The sequence below is a fragment of the Electrophorus electricus genome, chromosome 24, assembly GCF_041902795.1.
Source record: "Electrophorus electricus isolate QZ-2024a chromosome 24, ASM4190279v1, whole genome shotgun sequence".
In the NCBI taxonomy this organism is placed as follows: domain Eukaryota; kingdom Metazoa; phylum Chordata; class Actinopteri; order Gymnotiformes; family Gymnotidae; genus Electrophorus; species Electrophorus electricus.
This window is the reverse complement of record NC_137520.1, coordinates 12567319-12592347: the sequence shown is the minus strand read 5'-3', so window position 1 is coordinate 12592347 and position 25029 is coordinate 12567319. Positions and strand designations below refer to the sequence as shown.

Sequence of the window (25029 nt, the reverse complement as noted above, 5' to 3'; positions counted from 1 at the left end):
AGGGCTGTTCCCTCCTACATATGCACAGCATGGACCCTAAAAACTAGGCAAATGTTGATATCTTTGTTTAACATATGTTGCCAAATTGAGGAAAAACCTGCGAGAGGGACTGTGCATGCATTATAACAGAATGAGCTGTTTTTTTTCCCGGACCAAAAGTGTTTGGAACTTGTGCTGCTGAGTAACTGGGCAGTTGGGCAGTTTCTAGACACACAGCTGACAGACAGGTTAGGCCAGATCCAGTCTGCTCTAGAGGTGCTGAGGTCTGTCGGAGGCGGGGTAAGTACCTGCGGCGTCCTGCACTATCGGGACGTCATTTTTAACCGGAGACGGAGTGGCAATGATGGAGCCGAAAGCTGGAGTGTTGGTTGGCATGACAACGCTCCGAGTGGCTCCGAGAGAGGCGCTGAGCAGAGAGTATGAGACACAGGATGGAGAGAGAAGGTACGGGAGCGAGGGTAGGGGAGGCCGTAGGAGAGCCGGAGGGAAAGATGGAGGCTGGGACTGGAGCGGCGCCTGGGGCGCCGGTGGAGCAGGCGGAGGAGGCGGAGGAGGAGGTGCAGACTGAGAGGTGGGAGGCGTGTCAGCGGAGGTAGGAGCAGCAGGAGTGGGGATGTGACAGCCCATTCCTACAGAGACGGGGTGCCCGGGGCGGGATGGGGAGAGCAGAGGGTTGTGGACAGGACATACAGACAGGCAAACAGGTGCGCGCACACACACACACACACACACACACACACACACACACACACACACACACACACACAGGGATTGGGAGGTAGAAAGGGAAGAGATCAAATAATGAAATACCCAAAGCCAAATGATGATGAAAAAGAAAAAAAAAACAGACAACAGCCAGAAGCAACAGTGATGAGAATGAAAGATAATATTTTAAAATAAAGGCAGAGAACATTTCAATCACTCCAACGTAGGGAAGGCCCGATTTGACCAGCAAAAGACCCGATTTAAGCCCAGAGAAATGTGCGCTGTCCCCAGACGACACTGAGCATGTGGCGTAGGTGGAGATGATGTGACCACAGAGCCTCTGTCGTGGAGTTGCCACAGAGATGGCACTAATGTGCGGAGGGTGAGTGGAGCACTATATAATACATTTACTGCTCCATAATTTGATGAGTGTCATTACAGTGGAAAACATTCGCCAGCTCTGATGCTTCATGGACAAGTTGTTGCATTTATGAGACCCGGTGAGCAGGGGGCGGATGCCAGTGAAAACGTAAAGTGTGCAGCCTTTTGTCACGATAAGGCGAGGCTTAGGGTCCAACACGCCACGCTCCAGTGACCAACCGGAATATTTACTCCACTGCTCGGAGGGGCCAAACGTCTCGGCGCGGGCTGACCCCGAGCTTTCCGCTCGTGTCTGGCCGCCGGGACCGAGCACTAAACCTCGGCATGCTGCTCTCTAAGGCGACACCCAACGGGGAGGGCGGAGGAGGCCCCTTACCTGCAGGGGAGCTGTCGTTGCCCACGGGTGTGCTAGTGCAGCTGCGGTCCTGGTTGGAGGATTCAGAGGAGAGGCCCAGGGGGCTTCCCACTCCCATGTAGTCCATGTAGTCGTCGGCGTCATCCATCATGCCGGGGTAGCCGGGGCCCAGGCCCGGGTGGCCGGTCATAGCGCCGGTGGAGGCCAGGCTGGTCATGTGCTGCATGTCGTCTGCCTGGTGGCCGTGAGGAACCACCTGTGGCACAGTGAAACCCACGACTCAGTCACCCGGACCAGACGAGAGCGCAAACTAATTCACAGGCGGCTGACAGAGCCGGTGTTATCCGGTGTTATCCGGTGCCAACCAGACTTGTCAAAGCCTTCTTGCAAAGCAATTTCCATTCTGTGACTGCAAATAATCAGACATCTTCATCAGCGTCCTCCAGAAAAACAACCGCGCATGCTACTAACACTAAAACTACTAAACCTCATCTACTAAACCTTCATTTGTATTTTTTTTTATTCAAAACATCGGGAAGGTTACAAGCGTGTCCATGAACCACGGCTCATCGGCCTCGTCCAGCGCACCTGAGACGGGACTCGGTCGAAGTTCTTTCCCAGCATCCTCCTCATGTGTTTGCGAGCGTGGGAGGTCATCTGGTGCTTGAGCAGGAAGGAGAAGAGACAGCCCTCGCGGATGCAGTGGAAGTGGCTGTTCACCTGGTTGTACTTGCAGCCTGCGCGAGAGCAGAAGGAAGCGGCTCCTGTTAGCTGAGGCCGACCTCGCGCCGGCCGGCGCTGGCAGCAGAGGCCCGAGTGGCACCGAGAGAACGCCTCAGCTTTTGGAGCGCCAGGGCACACGAGTCCAGCCTTTATTCCCCCCCACCCCCACCCCCAAGTGTCACACTGAGAAAGTGCAGCGTTGGGGATTAGACCTGCGGCGCTCTTTATTACAATGACATCTTTTATTCAATTTGGAATTTACATAAATACATTCTGCATTTGGAGAGGCAATAATGCACAACCCTGCAAACCAAAGTAAACACACAATTATTTCCATATTAAATTCATTTTTCACAACCTATCTTCCCATATTGTGTCTGTCCATTTCTTCATTTCTCCCAGTCTCCCCTTTCTACGGAAGCCCTACAGTTTTTAATTGCTATATGTTTTCAGATTAAATGACTGCTTTTCTGAGCTAATCAAATAATGTAGGAAGGTAATAATTTTATTGTGAATAATGCACACAAAAATAATTGAAGGAGGAACACGCGGGGCAGGTGGCGGCCTGTCTGTTACCATGGCATCCGAGGCACGGCGTGACTAGCTGCTTGTCGTCAGATTGCTTTTGTAAACACAGCCGATGTGCTTTAAACAGTGGGAGCTGAGCAAATAAGAATGACATGCTAAAATATCAAGGCTCTTTGTCTCAGCGCATCCTGGTAACATCATCACCGGTGCTCTGTTTAATGTTGCTGCTATGGATACCACCCTCGCAGGGCAGCTGAGCCATCAATTCTTTATGATCCCAGCGCTTGCTTTGGTAACGCAGCCCTTTATTTTTAAAACTCGCTAAACAATGAGGGTGAACGACGGTGTGTCTACGGACCGGGCGTGTTTGGTGACACTTCTGGCTTGGTTTCCTCCCTACTGTAAAAACTTTTCTCTTTTCCTTCGCTGCTGAGGAGGGGAGGAGAGGAGGGGAGGAGAGGTGCAGAAGAACCTTTCAATTTGCGCGTGTGATGATGATCGAGGCTTGGAAAGGAACAGCACAAACAGAGTGAGTCAGACAGACCCCGTAATTAACAAACATGTGTAATTGCTCATTCCTGACAGGTTAAATATACCCAGGAAAACAGCCTCCATTTGATTGCTTACTATAAATACTGAAGTATTAATGTATGACAAAAAGGCAGACACCATTTTTCTCGGGCTGATTTTAATCTAGATGAAACATCCCCATCTTTACAACTTGCCGCGCCCATTTTTAAAACACGGCCCAACGTATTTGTTATGAAACGCACCAATGGCTTAGTCAGGGATTTCGCTGCTGGTACTTTAACTTTGGTGTCTGGTTACTACAACCATCCGAAGAAAACCTGCACCCGTGCTCTGGCTCTTACGGAGTAACGGCTACCGAGGAGGCGTGGAGCATCTCAGTGAAAATGGCCGCGAGTTTCCCCTGTGCTACGACGGTGTGGTAATTAGCGTGTAGGTGCGTAGGTGGAGAGAAAGGCACTAATGGGAAAAGCCTGCCACAGGCAGCCAGTCATTCTGAAACGCAAATGCTGTTACATCATCGCTGACGCAATTTCACATTTCCCCTGCGGCCCTCTCAGCTGACACGACAACACCACTTGGAGGGAGGGCAGTGTTGGGTGGGGGAGGTCAAATCACGACAGAGGGTGTCTGAAGACACGGGTCTTTCATGGGAAGCCAATAACTGAAAGAATAAGATCTGTGGGAGGTCTGACCCGTAACCTAATGCTGCCTAACCTCCACGCAGCGGAATATGTTGGCTAAGCGTGCGCTGGCTGCACCCGTGGCCCCCGAACCCGCTGCGCCTGAAACCTACCCAGTCGGCCACACTCCTCTCTCTTGGTGAAGTACTTGAAGCCGTTGGCGGCGCGCCTCTCTGCCTTCTCGTGCTTCTTGATGTGCCACGGCAGCTTGGTGGTGATGTTGGTGACGAAGAAGCAGCCGGGCCGCAGGCAGTGGTAATGACCTCGCATCCTGAACTCACAGTGCTGCGGGGGAGGGGAGACATTGGTGGCACAACGTCAGCTCCCGGGAAGCCAGAGCAACCAGCACCAGATTATCCCGCCAAACGGACCCCCCCGAAAGGCCTCTCGGAACTTCGCCAATTACCTGACCTTGTATTCATTTGTAAGGATTATACAACTGACCGTCTTTTGAAACAAAATGGGCTCTGTTAAGCTGTCACCCCCAGTCCTCTGAGAATATGGAAAGTAGGTTATGTCCCCTTATTAATTCCTCTTTCCTCTTCATCGGGGCACATTACACGGGGTGTCTAACTGACCAGCTGACCGGTTCGCTAAAACCTAGGACTCCGGGGATCAGTCACGGGTCCCCGTCAAAAAAAGGTGCTCATTTCGATCGTGCGGAGAGTCCTGGGTTTGATAGGGCTCGTCATAGACTCCTTTAGGTAGGAGCCTGCCTCCCTTCATTGTAACCTCCTTCCATAGCACCATCTGTCTGCTGAGTGGCATCTCCCTCAGGAGCAGATGAACAGGATCTGCTCGGCTCAGGAGAGGAGGGGGAGGGGCGTGTAGGCAGAGCAGCAACGAGCCGCATAAATGAATTCATTTAAACGTGTTTGGCTCCAAATAAGGGCACAGGAAAGGAGAAGAGAGCTTTGTTCTATTAATGATGACATTTTTGATGAAAAGCTTAGACCCTTTTTCCCCGCTCCCCTCCCATCCTGCATCGAAGTATTTAAGTGTTTTCATCTTAATTTTTTACCCATGAGTTAATCAGATCACATGAATATTTTGTATTAATTATAAGAATCTGTTTTCCCTCTCTGCCCAAACCCCCCACGCCTGCCCCCATGTCTTCAAGTATGGACTTTCTACGATAGCCAAGTAAAAACCCGCCTGCGCTCGTAAAGGTGGTGTGTGTGTTCACGGCGGGGCGAGAGTGGACCCCGGCTCACCTGATTGGGGCACAGGCACTGTAGAGAGTAGTACGAGAACTGGTCTCGCACGTTCACCAGGCTGTTGTTGGGGTTGATGTGGTCGAGGCAGTGGGACTCGGCCTTCCCCGACGTCTTACACACGTACTTGCAGTTGCCAAACAGACAGTGGAAGTGGAACTTGTTGGAGTATTTGCAGTCGGTAGCCAGGCAAGGGTCACTGGTCGAGAGAAAAGAAGCAAAAACAAAAAAACAAGCACCAGGTGAGCTTGTGCGTCTGGAGGCGATCATGCCGCCACATGCGCTGCCTGAGCCGCGTTCGGGTCACTCACTTCTCCTGGAACTGTAGGAAGCCCGGCTTGACCTGAGGCTTGGCGTTCTCCAGCGAGGTGGTGGCAAGCGGAGAGGTTGCAGCTATGTTGGGCATTGAGGCGGGGAGATGGGGGATGGAGCCCGCCAGCTGTTTCCAGGCCAGCAGAGAGGGGGAGGAGCCGTAGACCCCGGACATGGCCGCGCCGGGGACCTCCACGGGAGGCGTGGTGGCCACGGTGGAGCCGGGGGCAGCGAGCCGATCGGGGCCACCCTCGTTGGAGTCCTTGCCCTCGCCGAACGAGGTCTCCGATTTAACCTTCAGGTTGGCTCTGAAGTGGAAGCTAATGGGAGACAGAGAGACACCATTGGATCCAATTAGATCCCGGGGCAGGACAGTTATACAGCTTCTAAACATAGCACACCCTTAACGTTACAATGCGCGTAAGAGAGTGTGAAAAGCAAGCGAGCACGGCAAGGAAGCCGTCCGAACGTCACCCCGTCGTGTGTGTGGAGCGCGTGGGAATGAAGGCGGGTCTCACTTGGCATGTTTGACGGCTCCGTCCACAGTACTGAAGAGAGCACCACAGTCCTCCACAACACAGTGAAAGTGCACTTTGTTCAGGAAGTCACACTGGGCATCGCAGACTTCATCGGTGTCGTATCTGCACCCCATGAGAAAGGGAAACATCACTTGTTTGAAGGGGAGAGAAACGAAGAGCACTGACAGCACTGGTTAATACGACGGAGCGACAAGTTCCCATTTGCTTCAGGACTGCTTTGTATGTCTGGCTTTAGACAATCTGAATCTGAATAATGTGATACCACTAGACTTTACCAGACGCTGCTGTGATATTTTGTCTTGGCTTTGGAACCAAACACATATCACTTGTCCTGGCCAAGTATCTTCTCTCTGCATACCTAACCAGGGACAAACCGTGAATGGCAAGGCCAGGCTGAACACAGAATCAAAGAGGGTGACGGTGACCCAACGCAGAGGCTGTCTTAACTAAGATATAGGAACGTTAAAGCCTGGAATGCGTCTTCAGCAGAAGCTCAGGGCTGTGGGCCGTCTGGGGCCGTCTGGGGCCGTCTGGGGTACCGCACCTGCGCAGGTAGCTCTTCCACAGTTCTGGGGTTTTTTCTTGAACAGGCCTCTTCATTAGGCGGCTGAGATAGTGGGCGGTCTCGGTGCTGTCAGGCGCCTGGCCCCCTGGCATCTCCGACTTCAGGCTCAGAGCACCGAAGAACCCTGGATTCACCTGAGTCATCTGCACACGGAGAGAAGCACCATCACACACCATATGTGCACACGCACGTGCACGCACGCAAGCATGCACGCACACACGCAAGCATGCACGCACACACGCAAGCATGCACGCACACACGCGCACGCGTGTTGTGACAATTACTGCTGCAGATGCGATCAGCCCACACTTGAGAGCAGGCCAGCATACACACGCCAGGCATCCCTGGAGAGTGCTCGGGTGAGCTTTACGCGCTGCAGGACGTGAGCCCTAAAGACACCCGGGAGGACCGAGAGCTACAGGCCATTCCCACAACCCAGTACTCCCCCCCCCTGTAGGACATTACCACAACACAGCACTCCCCTCCGCAATACTCGAGAGCTGTTCTGTGCCAGGACACATGAATGTGGTTTACGTACTACAAGCCCTGGGTATAGCTACTCTCAAAGAGGGGGGGAGAGAGAGAGAGAGAGAGAGAGAGAGTGTGAGAGAGAGAGAGAGGGAGAGAGAGAGTGTGAGAGAGAGAGAGTGTGAGAGAGAGAGGGAGAGAGAGAGTGTGTGAGAGAGAGAGAGAGAGAGGGAGAGAGAGAGAGTGTGAGAGAGAGAGAGGGAGAGAGAGAGAGTGTGAGAGAGAGAGAGAGTGTGAGAGAGAGGGAGAGAGAGAGAGTGTGAGAGAGAGAGAGAGAGAGAGAGAGAGAGAGAGAGAGAGAGAGAGAGAGAGAAGAACAGAGAGAGCTGAACAGTGCTGTGCCCTGGAGAAAAAGCATAGCCTCATACATCTTTAAATCACGAAGGTAATGGAACTCATACTTTGCGACATTTGTATTCGTCAGAAAAGATGTATGATTAAAACAATGTCCATTTTAATCTGAACAAAAACACACAACATTTAAATATTCGCCCAGTAACGTTTAGTCTTTTTAAAAAATGAGGGTGAGACAGACTCTTTTTTTTCTTCTCCCTGCTGACTTTTTAATCAAATAATTTACAAACTCCATAAATAAAGACAGAGCGGATGGCAGAGGAAGAGGAGGAGGAGGGAAAACGCATGCAGAGTTCAAACCAGCTCATCAAAAAACAAACATCTCTATATATCTGGCATGGCATCCAGCTCTCACTTCATTATATTAATTTGTGTGCGGTAGGCTGAAATTACACTCCATGAAAAATGGCCGGAAAATTTAAATGATACAAACTCATCTTATTAGTGGTGAAACATTAAAAAAACAAACAGGCCCCTCCGCATGTTGCTAATTTGTCTTGAGATGAAAAACACTTGATGGATGGATCTTACCTTATTCATAAGTGAGGATAAAAGAGATGAATTTCCCGGTGCAGGGTGTCCATTTGATTCATTACTGGAACAAGCAAAATGAACAATGTTTAGGCAAGATTTGCATGGGAACAGTAAATATTATTATTTATTTCAGTGTGTGTGAATAGTCAATGAGGAAATGGAAAAAAAAAAGACACATAAATAAGACGCCACTGCACGTAAAAAGCGGACTGGGTTTGTGTGTCGGGGGAGGCAGGCTTAAACCAGGGTTTACGCTAATACACTTTCATTTAAATGAACAGCATGTCATGTTTCATACTTGACATGTATTATAAAAGGCAGATGAAATAAAATATATTATGAGGAAATCTTTACATTTGTGTGATAGATTTGCGCAAAGGGTGCATTTGAGACGGACAGAGCGACAGTGTGTAAATCTGCTACTTCACCACTTTGCAGACCCACCTTGTGAGAGGTTTTTAACAAGAGCACTCCCACTAATTAACACAATACCGTATTATTCCAGAGATAAATCAGAGTTCAGCAGAATGGCTGGGCGTTGGGTGACAGAGGGCTAGAAAGGAGGGGAGTGGATGACCGGGCCGGCTGGAGGCGGGGCTTGCTCGGGGCCATACCTGTGGTCTTTCTTGCTCAGGTCAAGGCTGTGTTCTTGCATGGACTCCTGCAAGGTTCCAGAGGTGGTGTCCATTGGCTCCTGTTTGACTTGGACTGGATTAAACCGGCCTGCCTGAGTGTGCTGCCCATTTCCTGAGGAGAGGGAGAGAGAGAGAGAGAGAGAGAGAGAGAGAGAGAGAGAGAGAGAGAGAGAGACAGACATATAACAGAGTTATTGTTGGTCAGCATTATTACCCAGTGATGAGATCCAATCTGACTGATGTCCGGACTGGGGAGAGGACTGGGAGTGATAATTATTGCAGAATTATGTCAAGCCGTCAAGGCGTTTAAACGGTGATTGAGGGTGGAGAGGAATGGGGGAAAGACCCCTTTTTCAGCAGCTCTTGTCACAACCCATTTGCAGAGCTGCCCCTTAACCGGCCATTACGCCGCACACCAACGCTGAGCTGAAGTGGCATGCTCAGACAGGCCCTCCCCCGCCCTCCCACATCACCACTTCTCCCTGTTGGCCTGACAACAGACGGCAGTCAACGTCACTGAGCATGCCCGAAAGGAACATCTGCTCTGCCGGTCAGATTGGAGGTGACAGCCAATCGGATCAGTTCAAACAGCATGACCTCGTGATCGTTTTTTTTTGGGGGGGGACACAGGTTTGCGGTGGATGTGCTGGGAAAGGACAGGAGTGGAAGAAGAGAGAAAAAAGACAAATGCTAAAGGAGAGGGTAAACTGCTGATGGGGGTATAGGCCCAGGCGTTTCTGCCAATCCAGAATGACTGAAATATTAATTTGTCCTGAGGCGATACAGTGAAAGCTGGGCCTCGGTAGCCGTTAAGTGGTATTTTATAAAAAAAATAAAATAAAATAAAAGTCCCCTTGGGGGGGTGGGGGGTGGGGGGTGTGCTGGAGGGATTAGGAGCAGGGCCTGGGCGTGACCTCGGCAGGAGCTCGAGTGCATCAGCTGTGATTGCTTTCAGCGAGGGCTGGTTGGCCCTGCGGAGGGAGAGGGCCAGGCAGGGACATGACACCACTGTCCGCCCTCGGCCCTCAGCACAGAGAAGGGTGAGATGCACGTGCCCGTGTGTGGAGAACAGACCAGGAAAATGAAGGCATGCTGCATCCTAATGAGGCCTGCGGTTCAATCCCACTGGCCTCCGCAAGCCTACTGCGGCCAAACCCTCGCGTGCACCCTCCTGCCAGAAAAACGGCTAGCTCACCCTCCTCTCAACCTGCCAAGCTCAGACCGCACGAGGACGCCTTTCCGAGCGCCCCAGTGATCAACCTCTCCTACGCGGATCCGTCTCACAGCAAAGCGGAGGTGACATGCTCCCACTCCGCTCAGGCTGCCGCTGAGAACGAACCGCCCGAAGTTAAAAAAGCAGTTAACTAATGACCACGCAAGAGGGAAGTCATTAAATCCTTTATCAGCCTTGCAGTCTGCATGACAAACACGCTGATAATCTTGGAGAGAGAGAAATAAGGGGGCCGTGAGGGCCGTGGGGGGCATCTGATCTCCACGCAGCATTTTTCTGGAAATTATCCAAGAATAATGTTCTAGCATGTAATTACTCCTGCTAAGTTACCGTGCTTGTGAAAGATCATTTGTACTGTATGTCTAATTAGTCAACCCTTTAGATTCCCAGATCTGAAGGAACACTCCAGGGTAGGTCTGGCTGAAACGTCAGTAAAACAGGCTGTGTTCTACACCAGAGACCAGAGCCACACGAATAGATCGTCACAGGGTCCTGTGGGGACAGACTGAACCCAAACTGCATTTTCTTGCGCGTTGACTGTCAACTCAAAAAAGAGAGAGAGAAAAAAGAAACTGCTAGAAAATAGGTGCAGTAAACATTGTTTGCTCTGTTCTAAGGCCTGACCACATCCTCCTCATTTTACACAAATGTCTTGTTCACACGGCATTTCTGAGCAAATGCATAAAATTAGCAATGACACATTATGATCTGCACTCACAACTCTGCATGGTGCGGGATTTTTTCTCTACATTTTCTTCTCTCTCTCTCAAAAGGTATCTAAATTAAACACAAGACATTCTCACTATGAGGTGGTGTGCTGCTTCATGTTGAAGTGTGAATTCACACACACACACACACACACACACACACACACACACACACACACACACACACACACACACACACACACACACACGGTCTCTAGTGAAGGGAAGTCACGCCATCTATGGTGCCCTCTCCCCTTTCTCCTTCTGGTCGCCTGCCCCTGCAGAGGGAGACCGTCCCACCCCCAGAGGCCAGGTGTGCTCCACTCTCCTTTGACGGGACTCTCTGTGGGCGTGGCCCTACATTCAACTTAGCACCTGGAGGCTACATGCCCCTAACAGCAGCTGTCCCTGTTCTTGCAGAACCCGCCCCCTGCCTGGTCCTACACATAGCCTCCATTATGCTGTCTTCATCCAAAGCCCACCTGCTTCATACAGATACTCCACCTACCGCTGGAACATCTCTACCTGCAGGTGTGTTTAATGGAAACACTGAGAGTTAAAGCTTCTTAAATACACACACACACACACACACACACACAGGACCACCTTAACACACACAGACAGATGTGGGCGCACACACCTCTCTGGAGCGCTGAGTCATTTCTGCCTCGACAATTTCTATTATATCCCCCCCCCCCCTGTCTCTATCAGTCTGCATAAAAACTGCTTTATACCTTCAATTTCTCAACTTAATTTTATTCAGGCTCCATTTGGTCGGAACGAGTGCGCGCTCAGATAAGAGGCTTGTGATGAGCAGGCATGTAGTACACAGGCTCTGGGAACCTCCTGAGGATGCTGTTAGACGTGGCTTCACAGCGCTGCTCACTACCACTACGGCACTTATCTGCTAATGGATTGTGGGTATCAAGGCAATGATCATGGCAATAACGGGTCCAGGCCAGTACGGCAGACCCCGCAATATTTGCCCTAATCCTGAAATCAGAGATTTGTGTACCGTCTGTGGGCTAAATGAGTCGACAGCCTGTGAGTGTCCTTTTAGACAGAGAGAGGGAGGGAGGGAGAGAGAGATGTTAGGCAGAGACAGGCAAAGAGAGACAGAGACAGAGAGAGAAATAAAGAGGAAGAGAGGGAGATGGTGAGAAAATGGTGTGAAACTAGGGTACATGCTAACTTGCCCTTCCTCTTCACTGAGCTCATACAACACCACTAAATATGTTAAGAAAAGACTTTCACAGTATCCAACTCCTGCAGAAGCCATTTTCTACACTTTTCTTTTCAACGATCTTCATTTACTTCTCTATTGGGTGGCTAAAACCACCAAAACGCTTGTAAAGGCCATGGTGCTTAAAGCTTTGCTAATAAAGTGCAGAGACACTAATTTCTCTCTTCTGCTGTACTTGCTGAAGTCTTCCTGAAGGTACTGAGCAGTCACATGTATTCCCACCAGTGCGGACGAGCTGTGCCGTGTGCCGCGGCGATCTCTGCGGCACCAAGGGCGCTCACCTGTGTCCGGGAGACTCCCAGGATTGAGGGCTGCAGCAGCCAACCTGGCCATCATGGGCGATATCAGGCCCTTGCTGGCTGAGATCTTCTCCATGATGGAGGAGGCGGCGTAGGCCGCGGGCGTGGAGGGGGCGGTGGCCGGCGCCGTCTCCCCGGCCGAGCCGGCGCTCGGTGCCAGCGAGTCCCTGGTAGCGGAGTGAGCGGCGGATCCCGCGGCCGAGACCAACCCGGCGGCCGCTGCAGGCAGCTGCAAGGGCAGGCGTGGCAACAGAGGGAAGAAGGGGTTGGAGGCTCCACCCAGGGCGCTACTGGACAGGGCCAGGGCCATAGGCATGCTGCCGGGCAGGGCCTGGGACAGCAACGTGGACATGCGGGCAGCCGGCGGGAGGGCGGGCGTGGGCTTGACGCTCTGACCAGAGGTGACAGCGGTGGCGGGCGTGGTCAGCAGGTGGGGCGTGGTGGGGGGTTGCTGCGTGGTGGGCGAAGCGCTCAGGCTGGAGTTCCGGCTGCTGATGGCAGAGAAGTCCACCAGGTCGTCGTTGCTGGACTCCTCCTGCTCCTCCTTGGGCAGTAGGAAGGAGGACGCGAGGCCCAGCACACCGGAGGAGGAGCGCACGTGGCGTCGCTCGTGCTTGCGCTTGTGCGACGTCATCTGGCTGGTGGAGGTGAAGGTGAAGCCGCAGCCCTGACGGATGCAGTGGAAGTGGTTGGTGGCCTTGCTGTAAACACAGCCCTCGTATTTGCACTCCTCGTACTTGTAGAACTTCTTGAAGCCGTCCTTGGCGTACGCGTCGTCCTTGATGTGATAGCTTTTGTGCTTCTCGATGTCACACTTATTCTTGAAGGTGAAAGTGCAGCCCGGGCGCCTGGAAAAGAATCATTGGGAAAAGAATCATTGGTCAGTTTTCGTGGCGGTCCCCCTCTCCCCAGCATGGATGTCCCTCACGTGGATTCACATCCTCCGAACCCACTGTATCCTTAGTCACACACGCCGGTCCCATGCCAGGACCCTCACCTGCAGTGGAAGTGTGTGGTCTTCTGCCCGTAGAACTGACAGCTCACGGTGCCGCAGTCCTCCGTGGCGCGGAACCTCTGGAAGCCGTCGTTGATCAGCTGTGCGTTCTTCTTGTGGAAGTTCTCGTGAGTCATGACGTCAGAGGTGCTGGTGTACACCTTGTTACAGCCCACCTGATGGAAACGGGAGAAGGACAGAGAGAAAACGCTGTCACTAGAAGCGGAGCAGAGGCGGACGCCAACTGCAGTAAACCCTGTGGCTTTTTGAAGGCTGCAGAGGAGGAAGATGATTACAACGAACTGCATGTTGGTGGTTGGATTCGTCTACCCTGCAATGGTGTGGAAAACAACACCTCTCATTTAAGAAGGAAAAAAAAACAAAAAAAATAGATGCTCGGTGATGCTCAATGTGGCGAGCCAAGAAACATCTGACCTAAAAAAACCCCAATCTGATTGAAACATCTCCGTTTGGTTGAAACAGAGGAGGGATCGCGCAACACGAAAAAGCAGCTTTCAGAACCAGATGACGTGCGTGTGAGAAGGGAAACAAGGTGACGGGACGGTTTTCACTGAGCAGGTGTCGCTGGGTCAGGTTGCTGACCCATCACTGTGCGTGCATTCAGCTCAGGAGACCCGGCGCAGAGAACAGCTCTCTAGCTTTTCTGCGCTCGTGACATTCATCCCTGTACTGAGTGCCGAGTAGCTGAAACGATGTTAGGACTAAGAAGCAGTGCAGTGGCACTGGTACAGGGTTCAAGAAGGTGCTTTTTTATCTCCATCATGTGACTTCACTGATGGTTCTGATTGGAACCTGCAACTTAACTAGAAAAAGGATACATTTCCTCTTTTGTAGGAAGCTGCAGAAGTACATTTCAGGGGCAATATATTTGGCAACCGAGGTGCAAATTTGGTGCAGGCAGCAAAAAAACCTGCACTATACCTGCACGGGGTTAGCGCGACCTTAGTAAATAAGCCGACGCAACTGCAAAATAGAGGCTTGATGTGTGGTTAGAACGCTTCTTCCATTTAAGGCTTTCCACAGACACAACTGTGCATGAGAGGGCTACTGTCCCTGTCTTACTTTACCCTACGCCGTGTAAGAGCTGGGGTGGGGGCAGAGAGACTGTCACTTTCTTTAGTCTGAAATGCTCTGTTATTCAGCAGAAGCACTCAGGAGTCTTCTGGGCAACAGGGGGATACAGACTAATGTTTGAATTAAAACCCGCAATTGTATATCATCCCTGGCACATATCAGCCACGCAAACAGGGCAACTTTTCCATATTGAGTCAAACAATGAAAAAAATGCCACTCTAGGTTTTTGTTTTTTTTTCTCCCCCCCCCCCCCACCGTAAATCAGGAGACCGGGTGCCAACATCTGCTGCTTCTCAGAGCTGTTAAAATAAGAGCTGAAATGTCTATTAACAATTACGCCGTTGTGGGGGGGTTAAAAAAAGAGTACATCTTAAGCCATCTGCCCCTGGACGCCTCCCGGCGCGGTGAGAAAGCACTCGCACTGGTGACACCTTGAAAATAAGCAGATGTGAAAAAAAAATTAAACAAATCTGGTGGGATATAATCTTCAACTCTCTGCTTGGTACTAAAAGATGAAAAATGTCGAGTTTATATAAACAACTAACTGAATTTTATCCATGCCAATTAAGGAGCGAGAGAGCCCGGGAAGCGCTCAGAGCGGCCTCGCGTTCATCCTTTTAATTTGTCTCTTATTTACTTTATGACACCTTTTGTCAAACGAATGAAAACTGCTCTTAAATGGTAATTCGGGCCTGATGGAAAAAGTGGAAGAACTGTAACTTCCTTTTATAGTCCTGGAGAGTAGCTGTGGGATCCCGAATGGGAGCTCACGGGGCCCACGGCTGCTGCCGGAGGGAAGGGCTTTTTCTCTGGGCTTTTTTGTGTGTGGCCATACTCCATGACCAGAGCCCGGGCCATCCGATACAGCGGCTATAGTGTGTCACTAGGCAGACGTGAAACCCTTCCATACAGCAGTGGCTTCTGTTACCCCCTGAAAACGGACACTATACGCTCTGTTCTCACTCATTTTCCAGCCTTTTCTGGCAGGTGCAAAATCTAGCCGAGGCCCCGGACGGCGGTGTGGGCCCAGAACCCGTTCTCGTGCCGTGCTGCTGGCGTTGGTTACGCAGTAAGCACGAGCACTGTGCTGCAGGCGGACAGGAGGTGCAGGGAGGGCGCCAGGAAAGCGTGGAGGCAGGGTGCCGCGCTTTACCTGCATGCAGTGGTAGTGGGTGCTCTTGCCGTTGAGGTGACAGCCATGGTAGTAGACGCTGCAGTCGTCCAGGGGACTGAAGCGCATGAAGCCGTGCTGGAGAGAGTTGTCCCTCTTCTTGTGCATGTTGTAGTGCCTTATCACGTCTTGTTTACTGGTGAATCTCTGTCAAGAGTCACACACACAGCAGCAGGTTAACGAAAGGCTACAGGGAAGTTTTGGCGTAGGTGTGAGTGGGGGCTAGTGGCAGTGATAGGAAACAGGCAACGTGTCATTTTAGCGGCCTGGCAACAGCTGCCCAGCGCGTGATCCGACTAGCAGGCAGTTGAGTGGCGGTGCGCTGGCTGCCCAGGGTCCCAGGCTGCTGGAGGGACAGCGTGTGATCTTCAGCTCTCCTTCTCGCTTTATTCCCAAACAAGTAAGGAAACAGCGTTTTCCCCGGCGCTACCTAAAGCAGTCTGCACGGGAATACCGCGGCACCCTGTCTGCCCCAATGCTCGCTGGAGTTTCTGGGTCTGCATCTTTATTACTTCTGCTGGGTTTTAATTAAGATGGATCGCTTGACATGCAAGATCACAGTTCCGATGTTCTCAGCTTCTGAAAAATTATGTTCCGTGCAGATGGTTTCTTGAACGCGTACAGGGAAAAAAGACAACAAACAAACAAGCCAACCAAAAATGTTTCCCTTTTAATTCCCCAGCTGAGATATGATTCCGTTTTTAATTAAAGTATTAAAGCATGATTTTCGTGTGGGGTTAGGCTGTAATAAAAAGCGAATGCGGTAAGATTTCCTCCTCAAAATGAAAAAAAAACAAAACTTCTACACAGCAGAGTGGCAGTAGGAAAACACAAAGGAGTCGGAGGGGTAAAGCTGACTGACTCCAGAGAGAGCCAGCACCCAAATCTGCAGTAATTGGGCTTAAGCTGACATTACAGGAACTGTAACAGGAGAAGCTGAAATCAATGAGCCTATTCTGACTTAAATCCATATTTTTCTACACAAATGTGCAACAGGAGACAAAAAAAAAAAAAAAACACGACAGAAACATCTAAAACACAAAACCTAATTGAGTATATGTCAAGCTTATCTTACATACAGGAAAAATAAATCCACTAACAGAAACACAAACGTCTCAATTGAGCAGATATTGTGTCATATCCTCTTTCTCATGTGAGGGAAAGCTTCACAACCTTGTGCGGTTTACTATATGACAAAGACAATGGTGAGCGTCTGATAATGGCAGGCACTTGAGACATCACGTAACGCGATAAGTCGGCCTTTAGGCGTGCCGGCTCCGCGGGACCCAGAGAGCACCTAGAGCAGGCAGGCCGGCCCAGCGTGCAGGTTCGGTTGGGGCGCTCGCGAGGAATCGCGAGGACCTGTCCACATTTATTTTAGGATTCCCACTACCACGCGAGGCCACAGAAGGACAGGCATGGCCTGTGCCCACCCCACCAGCGGGGTAAGACTCCACTGCTGCGTCACGTGACGTTTCGGGAGTTATCGCTTCCAACATCCCGACATCCGCTCAAACCTGCAGCCGCCCGCCCGATCGTCATGGCAGCGGGTTCTGAGGCAGGCGGAGGAGCTGCTCTCCTCCACGCGGTCCCGCCGGCCTCCGCCGAGCTAGTAAGCACGTGTTCCGTGCGACAGCTGTCGCGTCCGCGGCAAAGACTCCGATGTGTTTGTGCCGAATGTAATCAGTTGATTAAAAGTGGAGAGGGGGCTTAGAAACGGAAGGGCCCTCGTACGGTACTGACGCGCTGAGCCTCTTTTGGTTGCTTAAGGATTTTTGACGTCTTCAACAAATCTGCCCCGTGTTTGCCTGCTCTTTTGCGACGTACACACGCGCGCGGCTCCGACGCCAGCACCGTGATCTGCTTAGCGCCGGTTTCACTGCACGGTACACGACAACTCTCGGGACACGGATCAGATTAATAACGTGAAAGGGGATTAGCGATGGCCCCAGAGTAATAGCAGATGTCCTCGAGAAAGGGGAGAAAAGGCAGTCTACAGAAGCCATCTTTCAGAGGTATTTACCCTTATAAAAATATAAACCAGACCCTGTGCTTAAATGAACCCGCTGGAGTGGAGTCTTAACTCTTCAGCCTGCATTGGGGCCTCTCCTGCAGGTTCATCTCCTCCAGATGGGAGCAGGTAGGCCACGGAGCAGCACCGAGGTGCAGAGGAAGGTCCTGCGCTGCCGAGGGGCTCACATGCATTCTCCGGACTCGCGTTCCCGCCGAGCCGAGTGGTGGGAAGCAGTGGGAGCCACTCGAGCGCGACTGCTAGACTACAGCTTAACACAGCCCACTTCACCTTGTGTGTGTGTGTGTGTGTGTGTGTGTGTGTGTCTGTGTGTCTGTGTGTGATGGGGAAAGGATTGTGTTGCCTGAGAAACTTTCCGCCTGCTTTGCCTAAATGTTACCACGGCAGCGGGGCACTAACCTGGTAGTTGCATTCGGGGTCCATGCAGTGGTAATGTTCCCTGTACTGATATGCACAGTGCATATGTCCACAATGCTGGCTGCCAGAGAACCTGAATGCAAACACAGTCACCACAGTATGATTACAGTCAAGTCTCTGCAAGAAACCAGACACAGACATCAACACTTATACGCAATCCAGTGGTTACTGTTGCTTTAATAAAATTAGCGTGGAAAAAAAGCTTTGACGTGCAATTAAAAACCAAAACCTTTACTAGGTCTTTGGCACGAATAAATTAATTATTTTTTTTTTTAGCTCCTTCTTGTGAGGAAGCAAAATGTGACCTCTGTCCAGACAAGGCTGAGCTTTAAAGGGCAAGTTATCCTTTTATCCTGGACTGATAAACATCCCCACACTGACGGAATCATCTCCATGGCGCAAAGCGCCATTATGGGCAACTACAAACACGTAGCGAGAGGTGAGATCTCATACCTGCCCACGCTCCCCGCAACCATGTGATTACAATTCGCACTTCAGTCACAGCAATCTCCACCAAATTAGTTCCATTGGCTTCAGAAGCAGTAGGTAGACTCTTATTAAACTGTAACCCCAGACGTAATTCACTCATTTGCCCGTGCTTTAAGCTCTGCCAAATCAGTGCTCAGCACTCCAGGTTAACAGGCTGCGCTTTAATCAGGGAAAGGTTAGTCCTAATAGAAAGGTTTGTGTGTGTCGGCGTGCTGTCTCCCGACACCCCACTCCCGCTGTCTGACTGGCCCAGCCTGCCACAGACTGGCCCTGCTTTAAAGAGGCCCATTTCCTGAGTGTTTACAGGCTGATTACAACCCCGACGATGATGACTGTTAAAAACCTCCAATTACAGCTCAAAACACACAAATAAACATTTGCACTGCTGCTGCCAAGAGCACCATCTGCTGAAGTAGGGAGAAAACGCTAAGTAATAGACGTGTTTTTTTATTTTGCCCCGCGCCCCTTGTATCCCTGGATTTTCCCAAGACTGCTCTTACAGATCACACGGCTGAGTTCATTAAACTAATTGAATGGCAAACGCACCTTTTAAAAGTTGGTGGTGTTGTGAAATGCTTGGGGGGTGGAGAGGGCTTCAGGTGTTTTTGGCTGCTTCTTGAAAATAAAATGAAAACAAAGCTAAATATCGGTACATTTTACAGAAGCACAGACACACAAACACACGCACGCACGCACACATGCACATACACACACACACACACACACACACACATACGCACACGCGCGCGCGCGCACGCACAAAGCCGGCCCCGACGAGTCCCATTCACTCTGCGCAGTCGGCCCTGCGTACGCAAGGCCCCCTCCCGGGAGCGTGATCCACCTCTCTGCTCTCTCACTCTGCCTCTGGACAATTCCCACTTGCCACGTCAGGGGGCTAATGGGCTGCCGCCATTCAGCGGCAGATTAAATATTAATATCGCCACGATGCAGAGATTGCCGCACATCTCCTGTTACAATGGAGACATGCTGATCAAAGTGTAGCGCAATGGTGGGTGTATGAAAGCATTTAGGAGGCAAAACTGCGACTAAACACTACCAGGGAAGCTCTTTAAACATCAAACTGTGGCAGAGCTCGGAGATAAAGAACTTTTTCCCCTTTTTTTGGGGGGGGGGGGGGGGTGGGGGGTGGGGGTGGGAGTAGACAAGTTTACAAAGCTGCTTTTTAAGCGTGAGAGTGCTCTCATTAGCGTGGAAGCCAGTGATGATCCCTGCCCCCCCCCCGACTCCGCCAGGACGCACCAAGCTGCATTTGCCCTTTTTATGAGTCCTCCTCTCTGCCTTCTTTCTTATTTTCCCAAACGCGGAAATTGAAACTGTATCTGGCCTTATCTGCTGCCTCCCTGTGCATCAACTGCCGAGATGTTTAGACAAATTTTATGCATTATGCAGCGCAAATATCAAAACAGTTCTTGGCAGTGCCAGCAGAAGCCTCATTAAAAATTCCTTAATTAAATCTTCTTGCAAAATGTAATCAGTCCAAGGAGAGTTTTTTTTTTTTTTTTTTGTGTGTGTGTGTGTGTGTGTGTGTTAGTGCCAGAGCTTTGATTTGTGGCCTTCGCGTTACAGCTTGGGAAACTAATCATTTACGCCAAAGCCGCTTTGACTTTTTGAAACACCGTTTTTTCTCCCTTTAAAACCAGAATAAATAAACAAACGATAATCACCTTTATAGTGTCACGACAAAATGAACACAGGGCCCGACACTGCAGTGCACTGAATCTTAGAGCTTTTGTCTGGATTTGTGAGTGCCTGTCATTTAGTTTATTCAGTGTCTTCATTTGTGGCAATGATATAGAAAATGAAAAAGGTGGAGAACTGTTATCTGAGCAGTGGGGTTTTCACAGAAACACTACTTAAGAGAGCACAGCCGCGCACGGGAGCGAGCCTGCTGGAGGGAAGCTAATGTGGAAAATGTATTTACAAACATTTCTCGATGTTTGCTTAAGATTCCGTGGACTTAGCCGTCAGTATACACAGAGCCAAGTGTTGGCAGGGACCACAGCTCTGCCAGAGACATGACTCACCCGTCTTGCTTTAATTCAATTAATCTTCCTTAGTCCATAAACCCTACTTCTCACATGTAATTTATAGTCTACGCACAAAACTTATTTTTGCCAATCTACATTCAACTTTATTAAGGCATAAAAGATCGCTTCGATTAAAACAAGAAAAAAAACAAACAAAAAACCCATTGCTTGAAATGTTTTGGTGGGGAGGATGAATATTCACATACCTGGCGATATATTTCTGGTAGACATTGACGTCCTCGGTGACTGGTTTCTCCGGAGGCAGTCCATTCCTGTCCCAGCACACACAGAGGGGCCAGGATTAATGGCATCACATGCCACCATTAATAATAACAAACTGACACAATATTCACTTACAAGCCATTTCAAACTTTGGGCTATCAATATACATTTTCTTGGGTGGAGCAGCAGTTTGTTTCGGGAATGAATCAGGGAGGTTTAAGCGCACCTTGACGCATGGCCGCCCAAAAGTGGAAGCAGTGGGGAAAATGTTTCTGAATGCATAAATGATTCATGCCCGATTATTTATTTTTTTGGAGAGCACACAAATGGAAAGATGAAGTGATGAGGGGCCCAGACAATGCCGACCACTGCTTTTTCTCAACTGGCTGCGATTTGAAGGACGACTAAAGCTACTTTGGCATCTTGTTTCTGTGTCTGACTGCTGATTTTCCAGTGCTCCCCTCCACGGGTCAACAAATCCACCAGCTCCATTCTGAGGGTAAGGACAGAGTCCTAGGTACAGACCCCGTGGAGCGCGAGTGCGGACAGAGTCACGGTACAGGGCAGGCCCGCACACACCCTGCAGCCCAGCCAGCAGTGTTCAGGAGCTCACTCACGCTCCCCCGTGAATTAACTCACTAAATGCTGCTGTGACAGAGCTGAAAAAGGAAGCCGGTGTGAGACGCTGTGGAAGCAGCGTGACGGCCACGAGCAAACCCGTCACCCGCTTTCATGAACGCGTCGAGAGGGCAGAGAGCGTCAGCCGAGAAAATCAAGCAACGGAAAAAAATAACATTGGTAAATTCTGCATTAAAGTATTAATTCACCACAGTCGTGTTAACAAACAGCACCAGAGTGCTTGACACCGCTCACGCGCTGTAGGCCTTTTGATGCATTGTATCAGAACACATTGGTTTTTGGGGACCAAAAGCAGGCACTACACAGGGTGGCAATCTTACTTGACTGAGGAGACGGTTCCAGTGGTAATGGAGTCTGTCTTGGAGAAGCTGGACTTCATGTAGTCGGAGTTGAAGCCCAGGTGGCCCACCTGCTCCCCCGGTAGGCACGAGGGGCCGACAGGGCCAGCAGAGGCGGTGGAGGGGAGCCCGGGCGTGGCTGGCGCACCCGAAGAGGACGAGGAGAGGACGCCCGGCATTATGGGGGAGTTTCCCTTCCCGGGGGTGAGCTTCTGGTTGTTTTGGACGTCGTACTTCGACGGCCGGCCCACTTTGCCCGTCTTGAAGGCTATGGCCCCGCCCATGTCGGGGTTGCCCTCGCCGGGTTTGAAGAGGTGCAGGTACTTGACGTTCTCCAGGTCGTACTTGGACGGTCTCTTGTAGGCGCCACCGTTCTGCTGCCTCAGGCTCTCGCCCATCTTTAGCTTCTGGATAAAGAAGTCGTATTTGGAAGTGCGGGATGCCAGGCTGTGGGAGGCGTTGCCAGGGGCGACGGCCAGCTGGGCCTGCTTGTGGTCCGCGGCGGCGGAAACGGGGAACACAGGAGCGTCGGCGCCCGGGAGGCAGGAGGACGCCTGCAGCACGGCAGAGCTCTTCTCCTGGGGCGCCTTGGCGCCGAGTTCGTCGGACTTGGCGTGGGCGGGCCACGCCAGCGCCTCGCCGGCCTTCAGCTTGCGGATGTACTCCTCGTACTTGGAGAAGCGGGCGCGGCGCGTGGCCTCCTCGCTGCTCATGGACGAGGGGTCTGAGGTAGCCGATTTCATTTTGTCGAAGCTGATCTTCTTGGCCAACTCGTCACGCACCTGCTGGTCGTCGTAGCCGAACATGTGCAAGAACTCATTCATGGTGCTGGCAGCATAGTCCCGCAGGGCTGAGGCCTCCCCTACACACAGCAGCCAACACAGTGCCCACAGTTAGCCACGATGAAGATTCACGTTAAATGATTATTAAACCAGGTTCAAATCATGAAAAAAATGCAGAAAAATATAGATATGTTGCATATTCAACATGTCTGGATGTCATGGCACCATTTTAATTGCACCGTTTTAATCACAATAGATCACAACGATCAGCTACAATAACACTGCCATGCGACCGTAAGTGGACTCTTTAAAAGTTTCTTACTTATTTGAGCAATGAAAGTTCACTTTTCTTTTAAAGTCCATTAAAACGCGCCGTCCTCCCCAAGGACGGGGAGAAATGCCGTAAATGTATAGTTTAATTGCATTATGTAGAGATTAATTCTGGCCCATTAACTTTCATCCAGGTTGCGAGAGGGGTCAGAGAGATGGGGTGGAAGAAACCGCTCCAGTCTGGGAGCAGGAGAATCCGCACTGCTTAACCAGCCTGTAACGGAGACCACGTTTATGTTTTAATAAGTCTGTGTATGCGTGCATGTGAGGATGGACACGCTCACTCGGAGCACACACACACGCTCACACACGCGTACACGCACACACATGCACGCACACACACGCACGCACAGGCATGCACACAAACACATGCACGCACATACACACATACATGCACATGCACGCACACACGCGCTCGCACACACGCAGGCGCGCACACACTCACACACACACACACACACACACACACTTTTGTATGCCCTGCCTTTCCTGTGGAGTTTACGCATGCAAACAAATGTACAAAATCTCATCTTGTGGCAGCTTGTCTGTCAGGAACCCAGTGCTGGATGACAACTTCGCCCTGGTGTCAGGTGCATTCCTGAGAGTCCAGGCCTCTCCCTCTGCATCCTGGCCCGGGGCCAGCCCACCTCTAGACCTTTCCTTCATTTATTTGATTGCCTTTTTCATCGCTCGGCAAAGCGCAAGACAGTCGGAGGTAACGCGAGCCGCAGCCTCGGTAATTAATACCCAAATATTTGGGCTTTGGTCTCGTATTTCTGTGTTATTGCTAAATCGGTCCCTGCCTCTGCTTTTCACATCTCCTTCTCAGCATGTAAAATAATCCCCACATTTCCATGGCAGTATCAGAGCTGCTCCTCTCTGTGGCTCATCGCAGTGAAAGGAGATCTGGCAGGTTGAAAGAGCATGAAAAATTGAAGAGAAATGTTGGAGGGTATTTTAGAGGAAATACCTGCTTCTTTGTACTGGGTACGGCACTCCAAACCTGCAACGTGCTGATCATGACACCCTGTCATTTGCGCTGCAAGAACATACAGCTTAGCTGGCTAAATGACAGTAAAGGCATTAAAAGAGTTTCTGCATCTATATCTGATCCTCCTGATACTGTGGAATTCTGATCATTTGAGCTGCTTCTGGATCACTATTCCGCCAGCCAAAAGGCAAACTAGTAAAAAACGATGCTTATTATTGAATTCTGAAGTAGTGATAATAATACTATAATTATCTTTTAATACCGGTGGGGTGTCTGCTCCACAGCTCACAGGACCTGAGTCTGACAGAGCTGGCTTTCAGCTATAAATCCAAGCGCCATAGACGCTATGTTTTATATAGGTCATGAATGCTTACAAGGTGTCATGTCAGGTCATGTGATTTCACATAGCTTTAAAGTAAGGACAAGGCTTTGACTCTCTATCCCTGAACACTCTCCAAGGACAACGATCAAAGCCGTGCATGTTTTCCACTCATGCACTTTCAGACAGTGGGGAAAGTCCCAACACGTTCCTATAGAAATCCCCCGTTCTACTCAAACACGTCTATTATTAGCTTTAGTAGCTGTATCTTTAGTAAAATCAGCATTAACAGGTCTAACTGTTCTGGGGTTTTTTGTGGGGTGGGCTTGGCTTTATACTGACATTACGGAGGACGTCACGGTGAGAGCCGTGCTGGTGTGGGTAGCAGTGCTGGGTGCAGGGTCTGTGGCAGTAATAATCATCACTGTAGTAACAGCAGAAGCGATGCGGCATGGTGTGCGGAGTGCCGCTTGCACTATCACTGTCGTGGGGCTGATTGGACGTGGGCTGGGTACATTATGCCAGGACCCGGGAGCAGATAACCTTTCAGAGCAGCATGTAAAAGAGGTTTTCTTCTCCCCTCTTATCTTACGCCCCCCCCCCCCCCCAATCACGCCAACGTGCACACCAGCCTGGGGAGCCACGGCGTTGGGGAAGTGTGTGCAGTTTGCCTGGCTGTGCTCATCACACATTTTCTCTCCTTCTCTCCTTCCCTCTCCCCTGTTCTCCCGTCCCTGGAGAGTGCATGAAGAGGGACCGGCAGCCCCACCACTTTACGCTGCCACATTCCAGACTGTGACACAGCCCTTGTGTGTGTGTTTCAGGCAATTAGGGTGGATCTGTTTCTGCGCTGAGTGATAACAGCTAGGCACCGCGGCCCTCTTTAGCTGGCCCAACATGGCCAGTGGAAGCCAGGGGAGCAATGTCTCTATGCGTCGCAGAAGATAAAAAGTGATTAGAAGGCCTGAGCAGAAGACTATATATGGACCAATCAAAGCTATTTAATAATATTGTCTAAGAAAATTCTTAAAAAGCTTTTTCTGTTTGTAAGAAGCTGTTTAGCTAAACAAAATGAAATTGTCGCCGAAAGGACCGGGC

General features: G+C 50.7%; 1 protein-coding gene across 20 annotated transcripts in view; it reads right to left on the bottom strand.

Moving 5' to 3' along the window:
* Nucleotides 1–25029, bottom strand: part of casz1 (castor zinc finger 1) — a 155258-nt gene that overhangs the window by 4135 nt on the left and 126094 nt on the right. For 13 of the 20 annotated variants that reach the window (XM_035522419.2, XM_035522418.2, XM_035522415.2 and 10 more), the window contains 17 exons: nt 21492–22371; nt 20517–20582; nt 18809–18877; nt 17756–17846; nt 15307–15471; nt 13062–13234; nt 12047–12912; nt 8564–8696; nt 7947–8010; nt 6513–6676; nt 5948–6070; nt 5429–5749; nt 5118–5316; nt 4017–4188; nt 2030–2178; nt 1463–1697; nt 288–629 (listed from right to left, as the gene is read on the bottom strand). In XM_035522419.2, coding sequence (XP_035378312.2) covers nt 288–629; nt 1463–1697; nt 2030–2178; nt 4017–4188; nt 5118–5316; nt 5429–5749; nt 5948–6070; nt 6513–6676; nt 7947–8010; nt 8564–8696; nt 12047–12912; nt 13062–13234; nt 15307–15471; nt 17756–17846; nt 18809–18877; nt 20517–20582; nt 21492–22371 — 4212 coding nt within the window. The remainder of the gene's footprint in view (nt 1–287; nt 630–1462; nt 1698–2029; nt 2179–4016; nt 4189–5117; nt 5317–5428; nt 5750–5947; nt 6071–6512; nt 6677–7946; nt 8011–8563; nt 8697–12046; nt 12913–13061; nt 13235–15306; nt 15472–17755; nt 17847–18808; nt 18878–20516; nt 20583–21491; nt 22372–25029) is intronic. The other 7 variants (XM_081707016.1, XM_035522414.2, XM_081707015.1 and 4 more) reach the window with 6 other exon arrangements.